The sequence below is a fragment of the Carcharhinus amblyrhynchos genome, unplaced genomic scaffold (assembly GCF_965287045.1).
Source record: "Carcharhinus amblyrhynchos unplaced genomic scaffold, sCarAmb.v2.hapA scaffold_55, whole genome shotgun sequence".
Lineage (NCBI taxonomy): Eukaryota > Metazoa > Chordata > Chondrichthyes > Carcharhiniformes > Carcharhinidae > Carcharhinus > Carcharhinus amblyrhynchos.
In genome coordinates, this window is record NW_027649796.1 from 682,031 (window position 1) to 701,610 (window position 19,580).

At 45.3% G+C, this 19,580-nt stretch overlaps 1 protein-coding gene across 1 annotated transcript in view; it reads right to left on the bottom strand.

Annotated features, from left to right (window-relative positions):
- LOC145337644 (NACHT, LRR and PYD domains-containing protein 12-like) overlaps positions 1–19,580 on the bottom strand; it is a 264,909-nt gene that overhangs the window by 207,700 nt on the left and 37,629 nt on the right. The window contains exons 6-7 of the mRNA XM_080182462.1: positions 12,366–14,103; positions 10,522–10,574 (exon numbers count right to left, since the gene is read on the bottom strand). Coding sequence (XP_080038588.1) covers positions 10,522–10,574; positions 12,366–14,103 — 1,791 coding nt within the window. The remainder of the gene's footprint in view (positions 1–10,521; positions 10,575–12,365; positions 14,104–19,580) is intronic.

A 19,580-nucleotide genomic window follows, 5' to 3' on the forward strand; every position in this document is an offset into this window, starting at 1 on the left:
CTGATAATAATTTACAGTGTTAGACATCCACTGGTTATTAACACAACCTCACACAGTTTGAAACTTACTCCAGTTTCTGTATTTTACATTCTGGATTCCTCAGAGTTGCAGACAATAGTTTCACTCCTGAATCTCCCAGTTTATTGCCACCCAGACTAAATGAAGAAAGTGAGAAACACATTAAATTTAGATTAATGCTCCACAGAAAAAAAAGCTGGATCTATTTTTGTGTCAGAAACCAGTGGTGAACTGATTCAAGTTACGACATCTCACCCAAGTTTATCTTTCTCTACACCCTAGCTGTGACTGTAACACTACATTCTGAACCCTTTCCTTTCCTTCCATATGTACGGTATGCTTTGGCACTAATAAATGTGACAATATTAAATCAGATAATATCAAACCCTTTCTGTTGAATGGAAAAGGCAATAGTCAGCACTGAAAAATCATGAACAATTCACTCTCACTGGTTTGCCTACTGGGGGAAACTACTTTTACACCTCCCAAAATGTACATTTTGTTTAATTGTCCATGGGATATGAGTCTCGCTGGCTAGACCAGCATTTATTCTTCACTACTAATGGCCCCTAGAGGAGGTGATGCCCACATCCTGTGAACAAGCAAGTAATTTTTAAACATGTCCCACATTCTGGTCTTATTTCCTAATCATTAGAATTACCCTCCTGAATCTCACTGACCATGCTAATTTCTGGAATTTCAAATCACTTCTGGTGTTACATAAGCCTAGGATTTTATGACAATTGTACATTTTACTGAGAGTTAAATGATAAAGCTGTGAGAGTGGGTCCCTCGGGATTCCCTGTGCTTCTTAACTATTGTCATTATATCACCTGTATAATATCTCAGGGTGAGTTAAAGTGTGAAACTGCGCTAACTGTTGCTTTAAGATCCATCCCCGAGATTTTATACAAGGAAAGATTAGTCTCCCATTAGAAAGTTGAAATATTTATGATTGATTCGTCTCCCACCACATTCCACAGTAAAAGGCTCTACATTTTCTGCAGGTATGGTTACTGTTCTATCTCCCAGAATTACCGGGAGTTCCCCTTCCGGGTAGATCCTCACATAGGAAAAGGATTCTCCCCGAACCCTGTTTCATATCACTGACAGTTTGACTGGAGATTTTCCACCAGCAACTTTCCTCATTCAGGAAATTCTGGTTTCCTTGGCTCAGATCTAAGCTCTGCAGTCCTGCCACATTTAACTGTGAATGGTAGTGGATGATGAAATAGCAGAAGAAGGAGGCTCCACAAATATCCCATCCTTATGACGGAGATGACTCACACATCAGTGCAAAAGATATGGCTCAAATATCAGTAACTAACTTCAGTGGCTGAACCATCCAGAGGTCCCCAGCATCACAGTGATGTCATCAGCTAATTCGATTCACTCCATATTTCAAGAAACAGCTAAAGGTAACGGATACTGCAAAGACCACAGATCCTGACAATATTCCAGTACTGAAGATTACTGCTCCAGAAGTTGCTCTGTTCCTCGCCAAGCTGTTCCAGTAGAGCTACAACACTGATGTTTACCCAAAATAGTGGGAAATTGCCCAGGTCTGACCGTAAACAAAAAGGAGAGAACAAATCCAATCCATTACCACCCCATCAGTCTACTCTCGATCATCAGCACAGTAATGGAAAGCATCATCGAGACTAACAAGTGGCACTTAATTAGCAATGACCTGATTGCTGACTCTGGGCTTGTGCTTACTCAGGGTCATTCAGCCCCCTACCTCATTACAGCCTTGATGCAAACATGGACAACAGAGCTGAACTCAGGATGTGAGATGAGAGTGTCTTCCCTTGACATCAAGGCAGAATATGACCACATGTAGCAAGAAGGATCCAGAGGAAAAAAACTGAAGTCAATGGAAATGAGAGAAAAACCTCTCATTGGAGTAACACCAGCACAGAGGAAGATAGTTGTGGTTATTGGACCATCTACAAACTGCAGTGTAACAACTCACCATGGCCCGTTACACAGCACCTTCCGAACTGGTGATTTCTATCCCTGGAAAGACAAGGGTAGCAGATGAATGGAAACATCACCACCTGGCCGTTCCCTTCCAAAATACACACCATCCTGGCTTGGAAACATATCACCGTTCCTTCACAGTGACTGGTTCAAAATCCTCGGCCTCTCTTTCTCACAAAAATTACCTTCACCACAGGAGTCCCTAAATGCAATGATGGTGATATAGTAATGAGCATAGTTGCTTTCCAAGCAGTTGATACGGGTTTAATTCCCAGCTTTCTCAGTTTGTTGGAGTGGATGAAGAGAGGGTCATCTCATCTCCAGGAGATCACAGCAGGAATTTCTCAGGAGAAGGCCCTCGTCCCAACCATCTTCAGCTGCTTCATCAATTACATTTCCTCCATCATAGAGTTAGAAATGGAGATGTTTACTGATGGCTGCACAATGTTCAGCATCATTCTCAACTCTGCAAGATAGTGATGTGGGACCTGTTCATATTTAAGAAGTCTTGAACAATATTAAGCAAAGGGCTGACAAGTGCCAGACGATGACCATCTCACCAAGTCATTTACGTTCAATGGGATTATCATCCCCTGAATCCCCCACTATCAACATCTTGGGTGTTTGTTACCATTGATCAGAAACAGATTAGCCACATCAATACTGTGGCTATAAGAGAAGGTTAAAGGCCAGGATTTCTGCGCAGAGTAACTCACCTCCTGACTTCCCAAAACATTTCCACCATCTACAAGAAAAGTCAGGAATTTGATTGAAAACCATCCACTTGTCTGCACGAGAGCAGCTCAAGATTCAGGAAGCTCGCCACCATCCAGGATAACTCTGCTTGTTGACTGGTACATCACCCAGCACCTTTAACATTCATTCCACCCACCACAGAGATACAGAGCTAGCAATGTGTACCATCTACAAGATGCAGTGTAACAATTCCCAATGGCCCGTTACACAGCACCTTCCATATAATTTCTATCCCTAGAAGGACAAGGACAGCAAATAAATGGAGACATCTCCACCTGGAAATTCCCTTCAAAGATACACACCATCCTGACTTGGAAATATATCGCCATTCCTTCAGAGTTACTGGATCAAATGTCCTGGGACTCTCTTTCTCACAGCACTGTGGGTGCACCTACACCATAGGAGTGCCTAATGCAATGATGGCAATCTAATAACGAGCATAGTTGCTTTCCAAGCAGTTGATATGCAATTCCCAGATATCTAAGTTTGTTGGAGTGGATGAAGAGAGGGCCAGGAGACAGTAACCACAACTGAAAAGAGTGGGTCAATCCAATATAGTCAAGTCTGCGGTAACGTTAAACTTAGCTGAGTGTCGGAGGGTCAGTTGATCATTTAAATCTGCTGAGCCGGCCTACGCTGAGTTCAAAAGGGAAATGGTAAATCTAATAGTGACATAGAGGAAAACTAAATTCATTGGTTGGTAAACAAAAATGCCATTTGCGACTGGCTTTATATTGCTGTGAATTACTGGAGTTCTATGAGGATGTGTCTAGGGCAGTGGATAGAGGAGAGCCGGTGGATGTGGTCTTTCTGGATTTTCAGAAGGCGTTTGACAAGGTACCTCACAAGAGGTTATTGCAGAAGGTCAGAGGACATGGAGTTGGGGGTAGGGTGTTAGCGTGGATAGAGGATTGGTTGTCAAATAGGAGGCAGAGAGTGGGGGTCAATGGGTGCTATTCGGATTGGCGGTTGGTGACTAGTGGGGTGCCCCAGGGGTCGGTGCTGGGGCCTCAGCTATTTACCATTTACATAGATGATCTGGAGGAGGGAACCGAGTGCAGGGTGTCGAAATTTGCTGATGACACCAAGATTGGGGGAAAGGCAAATTGTGCGGAGGGTGTGGAGAGTCTGCAGAAGGATCTAGATAGGCTGGGCGAATGGGCCAGGAAATGGCAAATGGAATTTAATGTTGGCAAGTGTGAGGTGGTCCACTTTGGTAGGAATAATGGTAGGAAGGACTATTACTTACGTGGCGAAAAACTGCAGCAGGCGACGGTGCAGAGGGACCTCGGGGTCCTTGTGCATGAGTCGCAAAAACCCAGCTTGCAGGTGCAGCAGGTGGTCAGGAAGGCGAATGGGATGCTGGCCTTCATAGCGAGGGGGATTGAATATAAAAGTAGGGAGGTCTTGCTGCAGCTGTATAGGGCATTGGTGAGGCCGCAGCTGGAGTACTGTGTGCAGTTTTGGGCGCCGCACCTGCGCAAGGATATTTTGGCCCTGGAGGGAGTGCAGAGGAGGTTTACTAGGCTGATACCGGAGTTGAGGGGATTGAGCTATGAGGAGAGGCTGAATAAACTAGGCTTGTACTCGTTAGAGTTTAGAAGAATGAGGGGAGATCTCATTGAGACGTATAAGATGATGAATGGGATGGATAGGATAGAGGTGGAGAGACTCTTCCCGCTCAAAAAAGACAGTAGGACTAGGGGGCACAGCCTCAAGATAAAGGGGAGGCGGTTTAGAACGGAGTTGAGGAGGAACTTCTTCACTCAAAGGGTGGTGAATCTCTGGAATTCTCTGCCCGTTGAAGTGGTGGAGGCTGCCTCGCTAAATATTTTTAAGAAGCGGGTTGATGGGTTCTTGATAAGAGAGGGGATTAAGGGTTATGGGGAGAGGGCGGGAAAGTGGAACTGAGCCACAACAGATCAGCCATGATCTTATTGAATGGCGGGGCAGGCTCGAAGGGCTAGATGGCCTACTCCTGCTCCTATTTCTTATGTTCTTATGTTCTTATGAATTGGAGGAAGCAACAGAAAGGGTCAATGACGGTTCTGCTGTTGATGTGGTGTACACGGATATTCAAAAATCATCTGATGCAGTGACACAACAGACTTGAACCATATACTCATTAAATAAATGGGAAAGTCGCAATGTGGATACAAAATTGGATGAATGGATATTTTTCAGGCTGGAGGATGTTGATAGTGGGGAGCCCTAGCAGTCAGTATTGGGATCACTGTCTTTCCCTGATATATATGAATGATCTGGATGTTTGCAGTATAGAGGAAAATTTCAAAGTTTGTCGAGCGCAGGAATCTTTGAGGCATCGGAAACTGTGAGGAGGAGAGCTTGGGACTGAAAAACAGACCATGGTGGAGCGTACAGATAGGTGGCAGATTAAGTTCAATGCAGAGACGTGTGAGGTGAGACTTTCAGGAAACATGTACATGAGGAAGCAATATAACATAATTGGTAGAATTGTTAATGGATTGCAGGAACAGAGGGACTGGATGTACATGTGCATCGATCATTGCTATTAGTAGGTCAAGTGTAGATAGCAGTTAATAAAAAATACAGCACCTTGGGCTTTAGTGTTATAGTTTATATATATGTTTATGTTATGCTGACATAGGTAGGAAGAGGGAAGGGGTCATGAAAAGAGAATATATGGAGTTAGGTAGACAATTGAGAAGGAGGAACACAAAGGTAGTGATTTCGGGATTGCTGCCTGTGCCACGGGAAAGTGAGAGCAAGAATGGAATGAGGTGGAGAATGAATGCGTGGCTGAAGGACTGGAGCAGGGGGCACGGATTCAGGTTCCTGGATCATTGGGACCTCTTTAGGGGCAGGTGTGACCTGTACAAAAAAGACGGGTGGCACTTGAATCTAAGGGGACCAATATCCTGGCGGGAAGGTTGGCTACAGCTACTGGGGAGACTTTAAACTGGAAAGGTTGGGGGGAGGGAATTGAGATGAGGTGACTGGGAGCGAGGAGGTTAGCTCGCAAATAGAGAAGGATTGTAGACAATGTAAGAGGGAGGATAGACGGGTGACGGAGAAGGGGAGCGCTCAGACCGAAGGTTTGAGATGTGTCTATTTTAAAGCCAGGAGTGTGGTGAATAAAGTGGATGAGCTTAGACTGTGGATTGCTGCTTGGAAATGTGATGTGGTGGCCATTACAGAGACTTGGATGTCTCAGTGACAGGACTGGATACCTCAGATGCCGGGTTTCAGATATTTCAGAAAGGACAGGAAGGGAGGCAAAAGAGGAGGGGGAGAGTGGCACTGTTGATCAGGGATAGTGTCACGGCTATAGAGAAGGTGGACGCCATGGAGGGATTGTCTACGGAGTCTCTGTGGGTGTAAGTTTGGAACAGGAAGGGGTCGATAACTTTGGGTGTTTTCTATAGGCCGCCCAATAGTAACAGGGATGTTGAGGAGCAGATAGGGAAACAGATCCTGGAGAGATGTCGTAATAACAGTCGTGATGGGAGACTTTAATTTCCCAAACAGCGACTGGAATATTCCTAGTGTAAGGGGTTTGGATGGGGAGGAGTTTGTTAGGTGTGTTCAGGAGCGTTCCTGACACAGTATGTGGATAAGCCTACAAGAGGAGAGGCTGTACTCGATCTGGTACTGGCTAATGAACCTGGACAGGTGACGGATCTCTTGGTGGGAGAGCATCTTGGGGATAGTGATCATAACTCTATCTCCTTTACACTCGCATTGGAAAGAGATAGGATCAGGCAAGCTAGAAAAGTGTTTATCTGGAGTAAGGGGAAATATGAAGCCATCAAGCAGGAAATTAGATGAGTAAATTGGAAGGAGGTATTCTCGGGGAAAAGTAGTGAAGTAAGATGGAAGATTTTCAAGGAATGTTTGTCTGGAGTTCTGCACGACAATGTTCCGATGAGGCAGGGAGGTTTTGGTAGGTTACGGGAACCGTGGTGCACAAAAGATGTAATGAACCTAGTCAAAAAGAAAAGTGTACAAAAGGTTCAGAGAGCTAGGCAATGTTAGGGATCTAAAGGAGTATACGGCTTGTAGGAAGGAACTTAAAAAGGAAATTAGGAGAGCCAGAAGGGGTCATGAGAAGGCCTTGGCAGGTAAGATTAAGGAGAACTCTAAGGCGTTCTACAAATATGTGAAGAGTAAAAGGATGAGATGTGAAGGAATAGGACCTATAAAAGGTGAAGGGGGAAAAGTCTATGTGGAACCGGTAGAAATAGCAGAGGTGCTTAATGAATACTTTACCTCGGTATTCACGATGGAAAAAGATCTGGGTGGTTGTACTGCAGGCTTGCGGCGGACTGAAAAGTTTGAGCATGTGGATATTAAGAAAGAGGATGTGCTGGAAATTTTGAACAGCATCAAGATAGATAAGTCATCGGGACCGGATGGGATATCCCCAGATTACTGTGGGGGCCCAGGGAAGAGATTGCAGAACCTCTGGCGATGATCTTTGCGTCGTCGATTGAGATGGGAGAGGTTCTGGAGGATTGCGGATGTGGTTCCTGTATTCAAGAAAGGGAATAGGGTTAGCCCCGGAAATTACCGACCGCTGAGTCTAACCTCTGTGGTTGGTAAGCTAATGGAGAAGATCCTGAGAGACAGGATTTATGAACATTTAGGGAAGTTTAGTATGCTCAAAAGTAGTCAGCATGGCTTTGTCAAAGGCAGGTCATGCCTTATGAGCCTGGTTGAGTTCTTTGAAAATGTGACTAAACATACTGACAAAGGAAGAGTAGTAGATGTGGTTTATATGGACTTCAGCAAGGCATTCAATAAAGTCCCCCATGCAAGACTTCTTGAGAAGGTGAGAGGGCATGGGATCCAAGGGGCTGTTGCCTTGTGGATCCAGAACTGGCTTGCCTGCAGAAGGCAGAGAGTTGTTGTAGAGGGGTCTTTTTTCTACATGGAGGTCAGTCACCAGTGGAGTGCCCCAGGGATCTGTTCTGGGACCCTTGCTGTTTGTAATTTTCATAAATGACCTGGATGAAGAAGTGGAGGGATGGGTTGGTAAGTTTGCCGATGATACGAAGGTTGGTGGTGTTGTGGATAGTCTGGAGGGATGTCAGAAGTTGCAGCGTGACATAGATAGGATGCAAGACTGTGCGAAGAAGTGACAGATAGACTTCAACCCAGATAAATGTGTAGTGGTAGGTCAAATGGGATGAAGGAGTATAATATCAAGGGTAAGACTCTTAGCAGCGTAGAGGATCAGAAGGACCTTGGGATCTGGGTCCATAGGACTCTTAAATCAGTCTAGCAGGTAGAGGAAGTGGTTAAGAAGGCGTATGGTGTACTGGCCTTCATCAATCGAGGGGTTGAGTTTAGGAGTCGGGAGATAATGCTGCAGCTTTATAAGACCCTGGTCAGACTCCACTTGGAGTACTGTGCTCAGTTCTGGTCGCCTCATTACAGGAGGGATGTGGAAGCTATTGAGAGGGTGCAGAGGAGATCTACAAGGATGTTGCCTGGATTGGGTGGCATGCCTTATGAGGATAGGTTGAGGGAGCTTGGTCTTTTCTCCTTGGAGAGACGAAGGATGAGAGGTGACCAAATAGAGGTTTATAAAATGTTGAGAGGTATAGATCGGGTGGATTCTCAGAGGCTATTTCCCAGGGCTGAAATGGTTGCTACAAGAGGACACAGGTTTAAGGTGCAGAGGAGGTGTCAGGGGTAAGTTTTTCACTCAGAGGGTGGTGGGTGAGTGCAATCGGCTGCCATCAGTGGTGGTGGAGGCGAATTCGTTAGGGTCTTTTAAGAGACTTCTGGATGAGTACATGGGACTTAATAGGATTGAGGGTTTAGGTAAGCCTAATATTTAGGGATATGATTGGCGCAACTTGTGGGCCAAAGGGCCTGTTTGTGCTGTAGTTTTTCTATGTTCTAAATAATTTATGTTTGTGGGCATCAGATAATAATCCCTGAGTTTAAGTTTAATTTGTGTTTCTGTGCTTGTGAGCTCAGAAAGGACCAAAACTTTAATTTCACTTCATGTGAAACAAAGCTGCCTGCCTGGTTTCACTTTAAACTGTCCCTGCATTTTAATTTAAAGTTTACAGCATTGTAAGGATTATAGAGGTTAAAAAAATGGTTGCTTATGTTCAGAGGCCCACAATGGATGATAGAAGCACTGAGTTTCAGTTGCAACCAATTAACCCAAGAAGCAAGACAGTGTTCACAGAGGCTGCCAGTAGAGGCAGGGCAATGCAGGGATTCAGAAAGCAGAACCCAAAAGATAAATCACCATCAGAAACCAAGAAGGAAAAGAGGAGTGTCAGGAAGATAGAAGTCAAAGAGACAAAAAAACCTGAACAAGCTACTGCTCCCCAAGTTAAACAGAGGAGAAGACAGCGTGGCTCACAGTTACAGACAGAGATGCGAGATGCAGACATGGTAAAGTTTGCTCACGAGAATCCAGACACCTGATGTAATCCTAAAGTTGGTGACACCTTCATACAGTCTATGGAACACTGGTATCTGTTGGCATGGCTGAATATGAAGGAATAATGAAAGGAAACATTGAAATATTGGAGGGGGATCCTTGGTGAAGGCATCTGAGAGAAAGTTGTTTGTGAAAAGATTCCAAAGGCAGTTTTGTTTTCGAGAGTGGAGCTTCTAGAGTGGAAGTAAGAGTCCCAGTGACACGAGATTTCTCACAGTGTGACAAACATTTGGGGGGATTTGAAGACGAATCCACTGAACTTACTTTGGGTGATATCTGTAACTAAGTTTCAGAGACTGGTGTATCTTACCACATGTGGCTTGTTGGTTTACACTGACTGTGTACTTACTGAGAACATTAAAGCATAAGATATATTTTGTAACTTGTGTCATCCTTACAAATCTGCAGATATCTGTGAAGTTAGATGGGGTGAAGTAGTGGTGCATTATAGTTTTTTTTAATGAATGTTTTTGACTTCTGTTAAAAGTTAATCGACTACCTTGTTATTCTGCTCATCTACATTTCCAAATAATAAAACAAATAAATAAAAGTTATGATCTACTGAGCCAAAGTTCTGCTCTTAGACCTGACTATCCAGAAATCAGCTGGGATCATTACATTGTCTATAGGGGCATAGAGTACAAGAGTAAGGAGGTTGTGTTGAACCTTAAAACGACATTAGTAAGATCTCAGTTCAGCGTGTCATACTTTAGGAAGGCTTATAACACATAAGAGAAAGTTCTGAAGGAGTTTATATGTTTGATTACAGGGATGTGAAACTTCACTCGCAAGGATCGATTGAAGAGGTTGTTTTCTTTGGAAGAAAGAATGCTAAGAGGAGATTTGATAGCAATGTTCAAAATAGTGATGGTGTTGGACAAAACAGGTAGCAAATCAAAACTTGCTGCTCAGACAAGGATCGAGAACAAGATTTAAAGTGACTTGCAACAGATGCAAATAAGTTTGAAAAAAAGCTATTTTTTTTAAACACTGCGAGTGGTTCAGGTCTGGAATACACTGCCTGGAATTGAGATGGAGGCTATTTTATACTGGGCCTTTTATGGAGCTGCAGTCAGAACCATGGAACAGAAAACTGGTGGGCTGCTGTAACCTAAGAGAGAGTGTTTTTTCATGACTGCCCACTGTAAGGTTTAATACAAGACTGAACATCCACTGTGACTTTAAGGTCATCAGTGGTCACATGACTTATAAAGGGACACTGTCCCAATGTAACACACACCAACTGTAATAGATAACAGAGGCACCGTGCAGGAAAATAATCCTGATAATAAATAGCCACAAACTATAAGCTGTACCGAACACAAGAGAAACACATTTCTTTCTGGCATCATACATAATCAGATGGTTTCTGTTGGGAGAGTGAAAATTTTTAAAAAATTTTGTAGGGAGACCTTTACACATCTAATTATTTAAAATTTATCCCAATAACGCTTTTATTCACTCAAGGAACGTGATCATCACTGGTTTTGCCAACATTTACTGCCCATGCCTATTTGCCCACAAGAATCTGCCTTCTTGAACTGCTGTAGTTTTATCAGAGAACCATAGATTTATTACAGGTTCAGAATGAGGCCAATCGGCCCATCATGTCTGCAGCTGCTCTGAAATGAGCATTATTAGAACAAAGAAAAAAGAACAAAGAACAACCCAGCACGGGAAACAGGCCCTTCGGCCCAACAAGCCCGCTCCGCCGCATCACCCTACACCTATTCTACCCTGCGTATCTACAGATAGAACCCCTAACTTAGCCAGATTCAGGGGAGAATAGTGTCAATTTGGTAAAACCAATCAGCCTAAGAGCACATCTTTGGGGTGTGGGAGGAAACCGGAGCGCCCGGAGGAAACCCACGCATCCACAGGGAGAGTGCACAAACTCCCACAGACACAGGCCCAAATCCATGTATCTGCACAGCTAGCAGTGCTAGTCACCGAGCTGTTGCGGCGCCCGTCTACCGGTCCAGGATCAAGCACACACACCGACACGAAGTACTAGGCCACTCCCGGAACCTCCAAGAGCAGCCTACGCACGACCCACCGTGTGCATGCCCCTCGTTTGACAATGAGGTGGACCTCCACCTGCGGAATAAAAAGACAAAAACGTTAATCACAAGCCTGCCTTTCCTGTGTCTCCCGAGGTTCTAACCCTTATTTAATAACCCCTACCATAACCCTCCATCCTCGTTTCACTCATGTGCCTATCTAACTGAACTTTAAACGAGTCCAACGTTCCTGCCTCCACCACCCTACTCAGTAGCGCGTTCCATACCCCCACAATTCTCTGCGTAAAGAACCTTCCTCGCATATCCAAATTATACCTCTCCCCCCTCACCCTTAAATCATGTCCTCTTGTATTTGTACTCAATCTAGGGAGCAGTTTCTCACTATTAACTCTGTCTATTCCCTTCATTATCTTATATACCTCTATCATGTCCCCCCTCAATCTTCGTCTTTCCAAGGAGAACAGTCCCAGTTTCTCCAACCTTTCCTCGTAACCCAGCCCCTCCATGCCAGGCAACATCCTGGTAAACCTCCTCTGCACCCTTTCCAGAGACTCCACGTCCTTCCGGTAGTAAGGTGACCAGAACTGGACGCAGTACTCCAAATGCGGTCTAACCAACGTTCTATACAACTGAAGCATTAGACGGCAGCTTTTAAACTCTATCCCCCTTCCTATAAAGGCTAGCATTCCATAAGCCTTCCTGACAACATTCTCCACTTGTGTCGCAACCTTCATGGATTTATGAACCTGCACTCCCAGGTCCCTCTGTATTTCTATACTCCTAATTTGTCTACCTTTAATCACATAGCTCCTCTCTGCATTATTCCTTCCAAAATGCATCACCTTGCATTTGTCAGGATTAAATTCCATCTGCCACCTATCTGCCCAATGCACCAACCTATCTATATCCTGTTGTATCACCTCACAATCCACTTCGGTACCCGCCAACCCTGCCATCTTGGTGTCATCAGCAAACTTGCTTTGGAAATTACTTTGGACCATTCTCCCACACATTCTCTGTGACCATTGAACATTGTCTCCCTCTCGACTTCCCCAACTGAACCTGCCTCTGTTTTATTTGGAACAAAGGAAATGGCTTCTCAATGAAAATATCAGGGACGGGACCAAACAAACAGTTACCTCAATCCCTGACACTTGTGCAGAACGGGTCCCAGCCGCTGGAGCCCTTCACACTGAATGTAACATCGCTGTAGATTGAGGTGTTTTATTGTGTCACAGAGTCCAATGACATGAGACAGGACTGCACAGTCAATCGGGGTCAGTCGCAATTCACAAAATGAAAGTGTTTCCATAGATCCCACTGTGTTCTCAGCCAGTGCTTTATTCTGAGACTCAAACAGGTAGTGGAATGTGTTCAGGAGCTTCTGTTTCCCAGTTTCAGTCTCTGTGTTCCCAATCTGCCCTTTAACCTTCTCCTTCACCCAGTCAATCACTCGGCAGGTTCTCTGATGTAGAAACGGACCCAGAAACTCCTCCAGGGGTCGAGCTGACTGTGGGGAGGACAGACCAGCAACAAAATGGAGAAATATCTCAAATCGCCCATCTTCCTCGCTGTGGGCTTCACTGAGGAGTTTCCCGATCTCCCCGGGATCTGGAGTCAGGAATTGTGTGAGTGCAGCTACAAACTCTTGGATGGTGAGGTGTGGGAATGTATAAACCACACTCTGGGCAGAATCATCTCTCTCCAAAAGTTCCATCAGGAACCCAGACAGGAACTGGGAAGGTTGTAGATTGTACTCAATCAAATCTTCATTTCTAAACACAATCTTCTTCTTGGAGACTCCTGTGTAGGCCATCTCACCAAGCTTCAGTAACACATCACGGGGGTTTTCAATCTCTCGGCCATGGTTTTTCAGAATGTTGTAAATATAGTAGGAATATAGTTGGGTGATGGTCTTGGGAACTTGCTGCCGTTTCCTGTCTCTTTGTGTAAAGAAGGGACCCAGTGACAGAGCGAGGATCCAGCAGTAGGAAGGGTTGTAACACATGGTGTACAGGATCTCGTTCTCCTCCACGTGTTTGAAAACAGCTGCTGCCACTGTCTGATCTTCAAAAATCTTGTTGAAATATTCCTTCCGTTCATCACCAACAAATCCCAGGATTTCAGCCCAGACACTGATCTCAGCCTTTTCTAATAAATGTAATGCAGTGGGGCGGCTGGTCACTAGCACTGAACATCCTGGGAGCAGCTTGTGCTGTATTAAACTGTACACAATGTCAGACACTTCACACCAGCATTCGGGATCTGTGCACGTGGACTGAGGTTCTGTATTTCTCTGATTGTCGGCAAAATCAATCCTGTCCTTGAATTCATCCAAACCATCGAATATGAACAGCAATCCCTCTGGGTTCTTCCAGAGCTCTCCCAGAATATTCCCAAAGTAAGGATACTGATCCAATATCAGATTTCTCAAGTTTATTCTACAGTTAATAGTGTTCAAATCCCGGAATTTAAAACTGAAGACAAATTGAAAGTGTGGGTATATTTTCCCAGTGGCCCAGTCATAAACAATCTTTTGAACCATTGTTGTTTTTCCAATTCCCGGGACTCCGCACACTGCTGCTGAATTCCCAGATTTGGATTTTCTCTGGGAAAAGCTGCTCTGGAACAATTGATCAGTTCGGATTTTTTCCAATTCTCTCCGGAGATGTTTCTCTCTCCATTCTTCATGGTCTCGGCCTCTTGCCAGCAGTTCATGTTCGACAAGTGCCCGATCTCGAACATTGGAAATAACCGTTAGCTCAGCGTATCGATCAACCAGCTGGAAAGTCTTAACCTTCTCCTTTATGAGGATAGTGTTCACTCTCAGAGTTTCAGTTTGTACCCGGAGTGTCTCCTTGTGTTTCTGTTGTAGATCTTCAATAAGAACACAGAGAAAATGTTAGTTGCATTAAAACACCATCTTTGCTGAATTGTTAGATTTACTTTACAGTGTGCATCAGGTTTGTGCAGGAATTGAAATTAAGTTGTTGGAAAGCTCACTTCACAAGCCACAATCTTCAATTAAAGTTTCAGATTGTGACGTAACTCTAATATTTCCATAACTTGTCCATTTTATAAAGGTGATGTTTTCTCTCTAATGGTTAATGCTTTCCAACCTGCCGTTAATACAGACACCTCACTGGGAGTCTGCAAGAAGCATGGTTAAATGAACAGATGATTTTCGGGTCCATCAGCCTGTGAACTAGTCGGAGCTCCCAATCTGCTGCAGAAATGGTAAACGGGATATTGGATATGAATGGGAGATGGAGAGATTGTAATTGTTCAAGAGTCTCACTGTGACTCTATCCCACCTTCAATAGATTCCCTTTCATACTGTGTGAACATTGGAATACCAACAGTTTTGAACATGAAAAGTTCTGCTGTGCTGTCAGGCTGTTACCTGGTCACCCATGTTACTGGGGAGCCGGTTGGCTCAGTTGGTCAGATTGTGAGCCATATTGTGTCAGCGGCATGGGGTTCAATTCCCGCTGTATCTAGGGCAAATTCTGAACAACACTCCTTGCCTTATCTGTGCCAGAGATCATTCAGTCATAGAACATAGAACATAGAACACTACAGCACAAACAGGCCCTTCGGCCCACAAGTCGCACCGATCACATCTATACCTACCAAGCCATAGAACTATCTGTAACTTCCAATGCCATTAAATCCCATATACCATCCAGAAGTCTTTTAAAAGACCCCAGTGAGTTTACCTCTACCACCACCGATGGCAGCTGATTCCATTCACTCACCACAAACAGCAAAGAACAAAAACAGCCCGAGAAACAGGCCCTTCAGCCCAACTAGCCCACGCCACCCTCTGAGTGAAAAACTTACCCCTAACATCTCCTCTGTACTTGCTTCCCAGCACCTTAAACCTGTGTCCTCTCGTAGCGACCATTTCAGCCCTGGGAAATAGCCTCTGAGAATCCACCCCATCTGTTCCTCTCAACATTTTATAAACCTCCATCAGGTCACCTCTCATCCTTCGTCTCTCCAGGGAGAAAAGACCAAGCTCTCTCAACCTATCCTCATAAGGCATGCCTCCCAATCCAGGCAACATCCTTGTAAATCTCCTCTGCACCCTCTCAATAGCTTCCACATCCTTCCTGTAGTGAGGCGAGCAGAACTGCGCACAGTACTCCAAGTGGGGTCTGACAAGGATCTTATAAAGTTGCAGCATTACCTCCCGACTCCTAAACTCAATCCCTCGATTAATGAAGGCCAGTACACCATACGCCTTCTTGACCACATCCTCCACCTGCAAAGCCGATTTAAGAGTCCTGTGGACCTGGACCCCAAGATCCTTCTGCTCTTCAACACAGCTAAGACTCCTACCCTTGATATTGTACTCCTGCATCCCATTGGTCCTGCCAAAATGGACCACTACACATTTATCTGCGTTGAAGGCCATCTGCCACTTCTCTGCCCAGTCTTGCATCCTATCTATGTCACGCTGCAACTTCTGACATCCCTCCAGACTATCCACAACACCACCTACCTTCGTATCGTCAGCAAACTTACTAACCCATCCCTCCACTTCCTCATCCAGGTCATTTATGAAAATGACAAACAGCAAGGGTCCTAGAACAGATCCCGGGGGCACTCCACTGGTGACCGATCTCCATGCAGAAAAAGGCCCATCCACAACCACTCTCTGCCTTCTGCAGGCAAGCCAGTTCTAGATCCACAAGGCCAAAGCCCCTTGGATCCCATGCCCTCTCACCTTCTCAAGAAGTCTTGCATGGGGGACCTTATCAAACGCCTTGCTGAAATCCATGTAAACCACGTCCGCCGCTCTTCCTTTGTCAATGTGTTCAGTCACATTTTCAAAGAACTCGTAAGGCACAACCTGCCCTTGACAAAGCCGTGCTGCCTATTCCTGATCATTCTAAACTTCTCTAAATGCTCATAAATCTTGTCCCTCAGAATCCTCTCCATCAACTTACCAACCACTGAGGCCAGACTCAGCGATCGGTAATTTCCCGGGCTATCCCTGTTCCCTTTCTTGAAAATAGGAACCACATCCGCAATTCTCCAATCCTCCGGAACCTCTCCCATCTCCATCGACGACGCAAAGATCATCGCCAGGGGCTCTGCAATCACTTCCCTCACCTCCCACAGTAACCTGGGATACATCCTATCCGGTCCCGGTGACTTGTCTATCTTGATAGAGTTTAAAAGTTCTAACACATCCTCTTCCTTAACATCCACATACTCAATCTTTTCAGACTGCTGCAAACCTGTAGTACAACCTCCCAGATCACTTTCCACCGTGAATACCGAGGCAAAGTACTCATTAAGCACCTCTGCCATTTCTTCCGGTTCCACACAGACTTTTCCCCCTTCACCTTTTATAAGTCCTATTCCTTCACCTCATCCTTTTACTTTTCACATATTTGTAGAAGGCCTTGGGATTCTCCTTAATCTTACCTGCCAAGGCCTTCTCATGACCCCTTCTGGCTCTCCTAATTTCCTTTTTAAGCTCCTTTCGACAAGCCTTATACTCCTCTAGATCCTTACCACCTCCTAGCTCTCTGAACCTTTTATACACCTTTCTTTTCTTCCTGACCAGGTTCACCACAACCTTCGTGCACCACGGTTCCCGCGACCTACCAAAACCTCCTTGTCTCATCGGAATGTTGTCGTGCAGAGCTCCAGTCAAACATTCCTTGAAAATCCGCCACCTTTTTTCAGTACTTTTCCCCAAGAACGCCTCCTTCTAGTTTACTCGTCCAATTGTCTGCCTGATGTCTTCATATTTCCCCTTACTCCAGACAAACACCTTCCTAGCCTGCCTGATCCTATCTCTTTCCAATGCTATCGTGAAGGAGATAGAATTATGATCTCAATCCCCGAGATGCTCTCCCACCGAGAGATCCGTCACCTGTCCTAGTTCATTAGCCAGCACCAGGTCAAGTACAGCCTCTCCTCTTGTAGGCTTTTCCGCGTGCTGTGTCAGGGAACCCTCCTGAACACACCTAACAAACTCCTCCCCATCCAAACCCCTTACACTAGGGATATTCCAGTCGATGTTTGGGAAATTAAAGTCTCCCATCACGACGACTCTGTTATTACAACATCTTTCTAGGATCTGTTTGCCTTTCTGCACCTCAACTTCCCTGTCACTACTGGGCGGCCTATAGAAAACACCCAGTTATCGACCCTTTGCTGTTCCTAACTTCCACCCACAGAGACTCTGTAGACAGTCCCTCCACGGCATCCTCCTTCTCTGCAGCCATGACACTGTCCCTGATCAACAGTGCCACTCCACCACCTCTTTTGCCTCCCTCCCTGTCCTTCCTGAAGCATCTGAATCCTGGCACCTGAAGTACCCAGTCCTGTCCCTGAGACATCCAAGTCTCTGTAATGGCCACCACATCACATTCCGAAGCAACAATCCATGCCCTAAGCTCATCGACCTTATTTACTACACTCCTGGGGTTAAAATAGACACACCTCAGCCCCTCAGTCTGGACATTTCCCTTCTCCACCACCCGTCTAACCTTCCTCTCATACCGTCTACAGTCCTTCCCTACCCGGGAGCTAACCTCCTCGGTCTCAGTCTCCTCATCTCTATTCCCTCCCCCCAACCAGTCTAGTTTAAATCTCCCCCAGTAGCCCTAGCCAATCTTCCCGCCAAGATATTGGTCCCCCTGGGATTCAAGTGCCACCCATCTTTACTGAACAGGTCACACCTGCCCCTGAAGAGGTCCCAATGACCCAGGAACCTGAATCCCTGCCCCCTGCTCCAGTCCCTCAGCCACACATTCACCCTCCACCTCATTCCATTCCTGCTGTCACTCTCCCATGGCGCAGGCAGCGATCCTGAGATTACTACCTTGGCGTTCCTCTTTCTCAGCTGTCTACCTAATTCCGTTTATTCTCTTCTCATGGCCGCTTCCCTCTTCCTGCCTATGTCAGCGGTACCTATATGAACCACAACCTCTGGCTCCTCACCCTCCCCTTTCAGGATGTCTGGGACGCGTCCAGAGACATCCCAGATCCCAGCTCCAGGGAAGCAAACCACCATCTGCGACTCCCGTCTGCATCCGCAAAAACACCTGTCTGATCCCCTCACTATGGAGTCCCCTACTAACACTGCCTTGCTGCTCTTTTTCTTACTTTTTTGAAGTACTGGGTCAGACTCAGCTCCAGAGAGCTGGCCACCGCTTCCTTCCCCAGGTGAGCTGTCCCCCCCCGAGCAGTATTCAGACAGGAGTACTTATTTTAGAGGGGGACATCCACCGGCGTGCTCTCCATCACATGAGCTTTCTCTTTCCTAACCATTACCCACTTGCTTTCTTCCCGTTGCCCCGGTGTGACCACTTGCCGATAGCTCCTGTCAATTACCTCCTCATTCTCTCTAATGAGCCGAATGTCCTCGAGCTGCATTTCCAGTTCCTTTACCAGGTCCCGCAGGGACTGCAGCTCCACACACCGAGCGCAGGTATGGATGTCTGGGAGACCAGGAGCCTCCAAGACCTCCCACATATTGCATCAGCAACAACATACTGGCCTCACACTCATACTTGCCCTTTTTAGAAATACAGAGAAAAAAGTAATAAAAACATATAAACTTACCTTGCCTCACCCTTTTCGCTTAGGCCCTGTGAGTCAAAGCCCTTCCAGCTCACACAAAAAAACAAAAACAAACTTACCCGTTCTCACTCCGAGCCCCTCTCTCTCTCTCTTATTTACGTTAGAGGAGGTGGGAGGGTGGGGTACTTTACCTGTGTAGAGTATCGGGTGGGATTCCTCACCAGTCCAATTTATGGTAAGGAAAAAAAACTACCCAAGTCCCTTTGCAAACGGCTTCCGGTATAAAATTTAAAGAAAAAAAACTAGCAAAGTTAGCTTTAAAAATCGCTTTAGCTGACCCTCAAGCTCTCCTCTTACAAATCACTGCTTCTCTTCAGTGCTCCCAAGGAACAATGAATTCAAACATGCAGACAGAGGACCTAAAGAATACCCATCCCTTTGTTCTAGTGTATTTCAGTAATCATAATATGGCTGAGAAACTTTTTCCCATTGCTAACACTATCCTTTTCTTTAAAACCCATATCCCGTCAAGCTGGTCAACATAGATAAATTGGAAGAAAACATTAATAATATCACTGAAAAATCGAACAGTATTTTGGGCAAGTATGCTGATAAATGTGAAGCTAACATTATAATTTTACATGAAGACTTGCAAGGGATCAAGAAACAGATACAACTCATCAAACTATTGCCCAAGTCATTCAACAAAGAGGGAAAACCAGGCAAGTGATTGCAGCAACAAATGGAACAAACTAGTGAGATGAATTTTGGAATTGGGTTGGGAAAGTACAAATACAAACATGGAT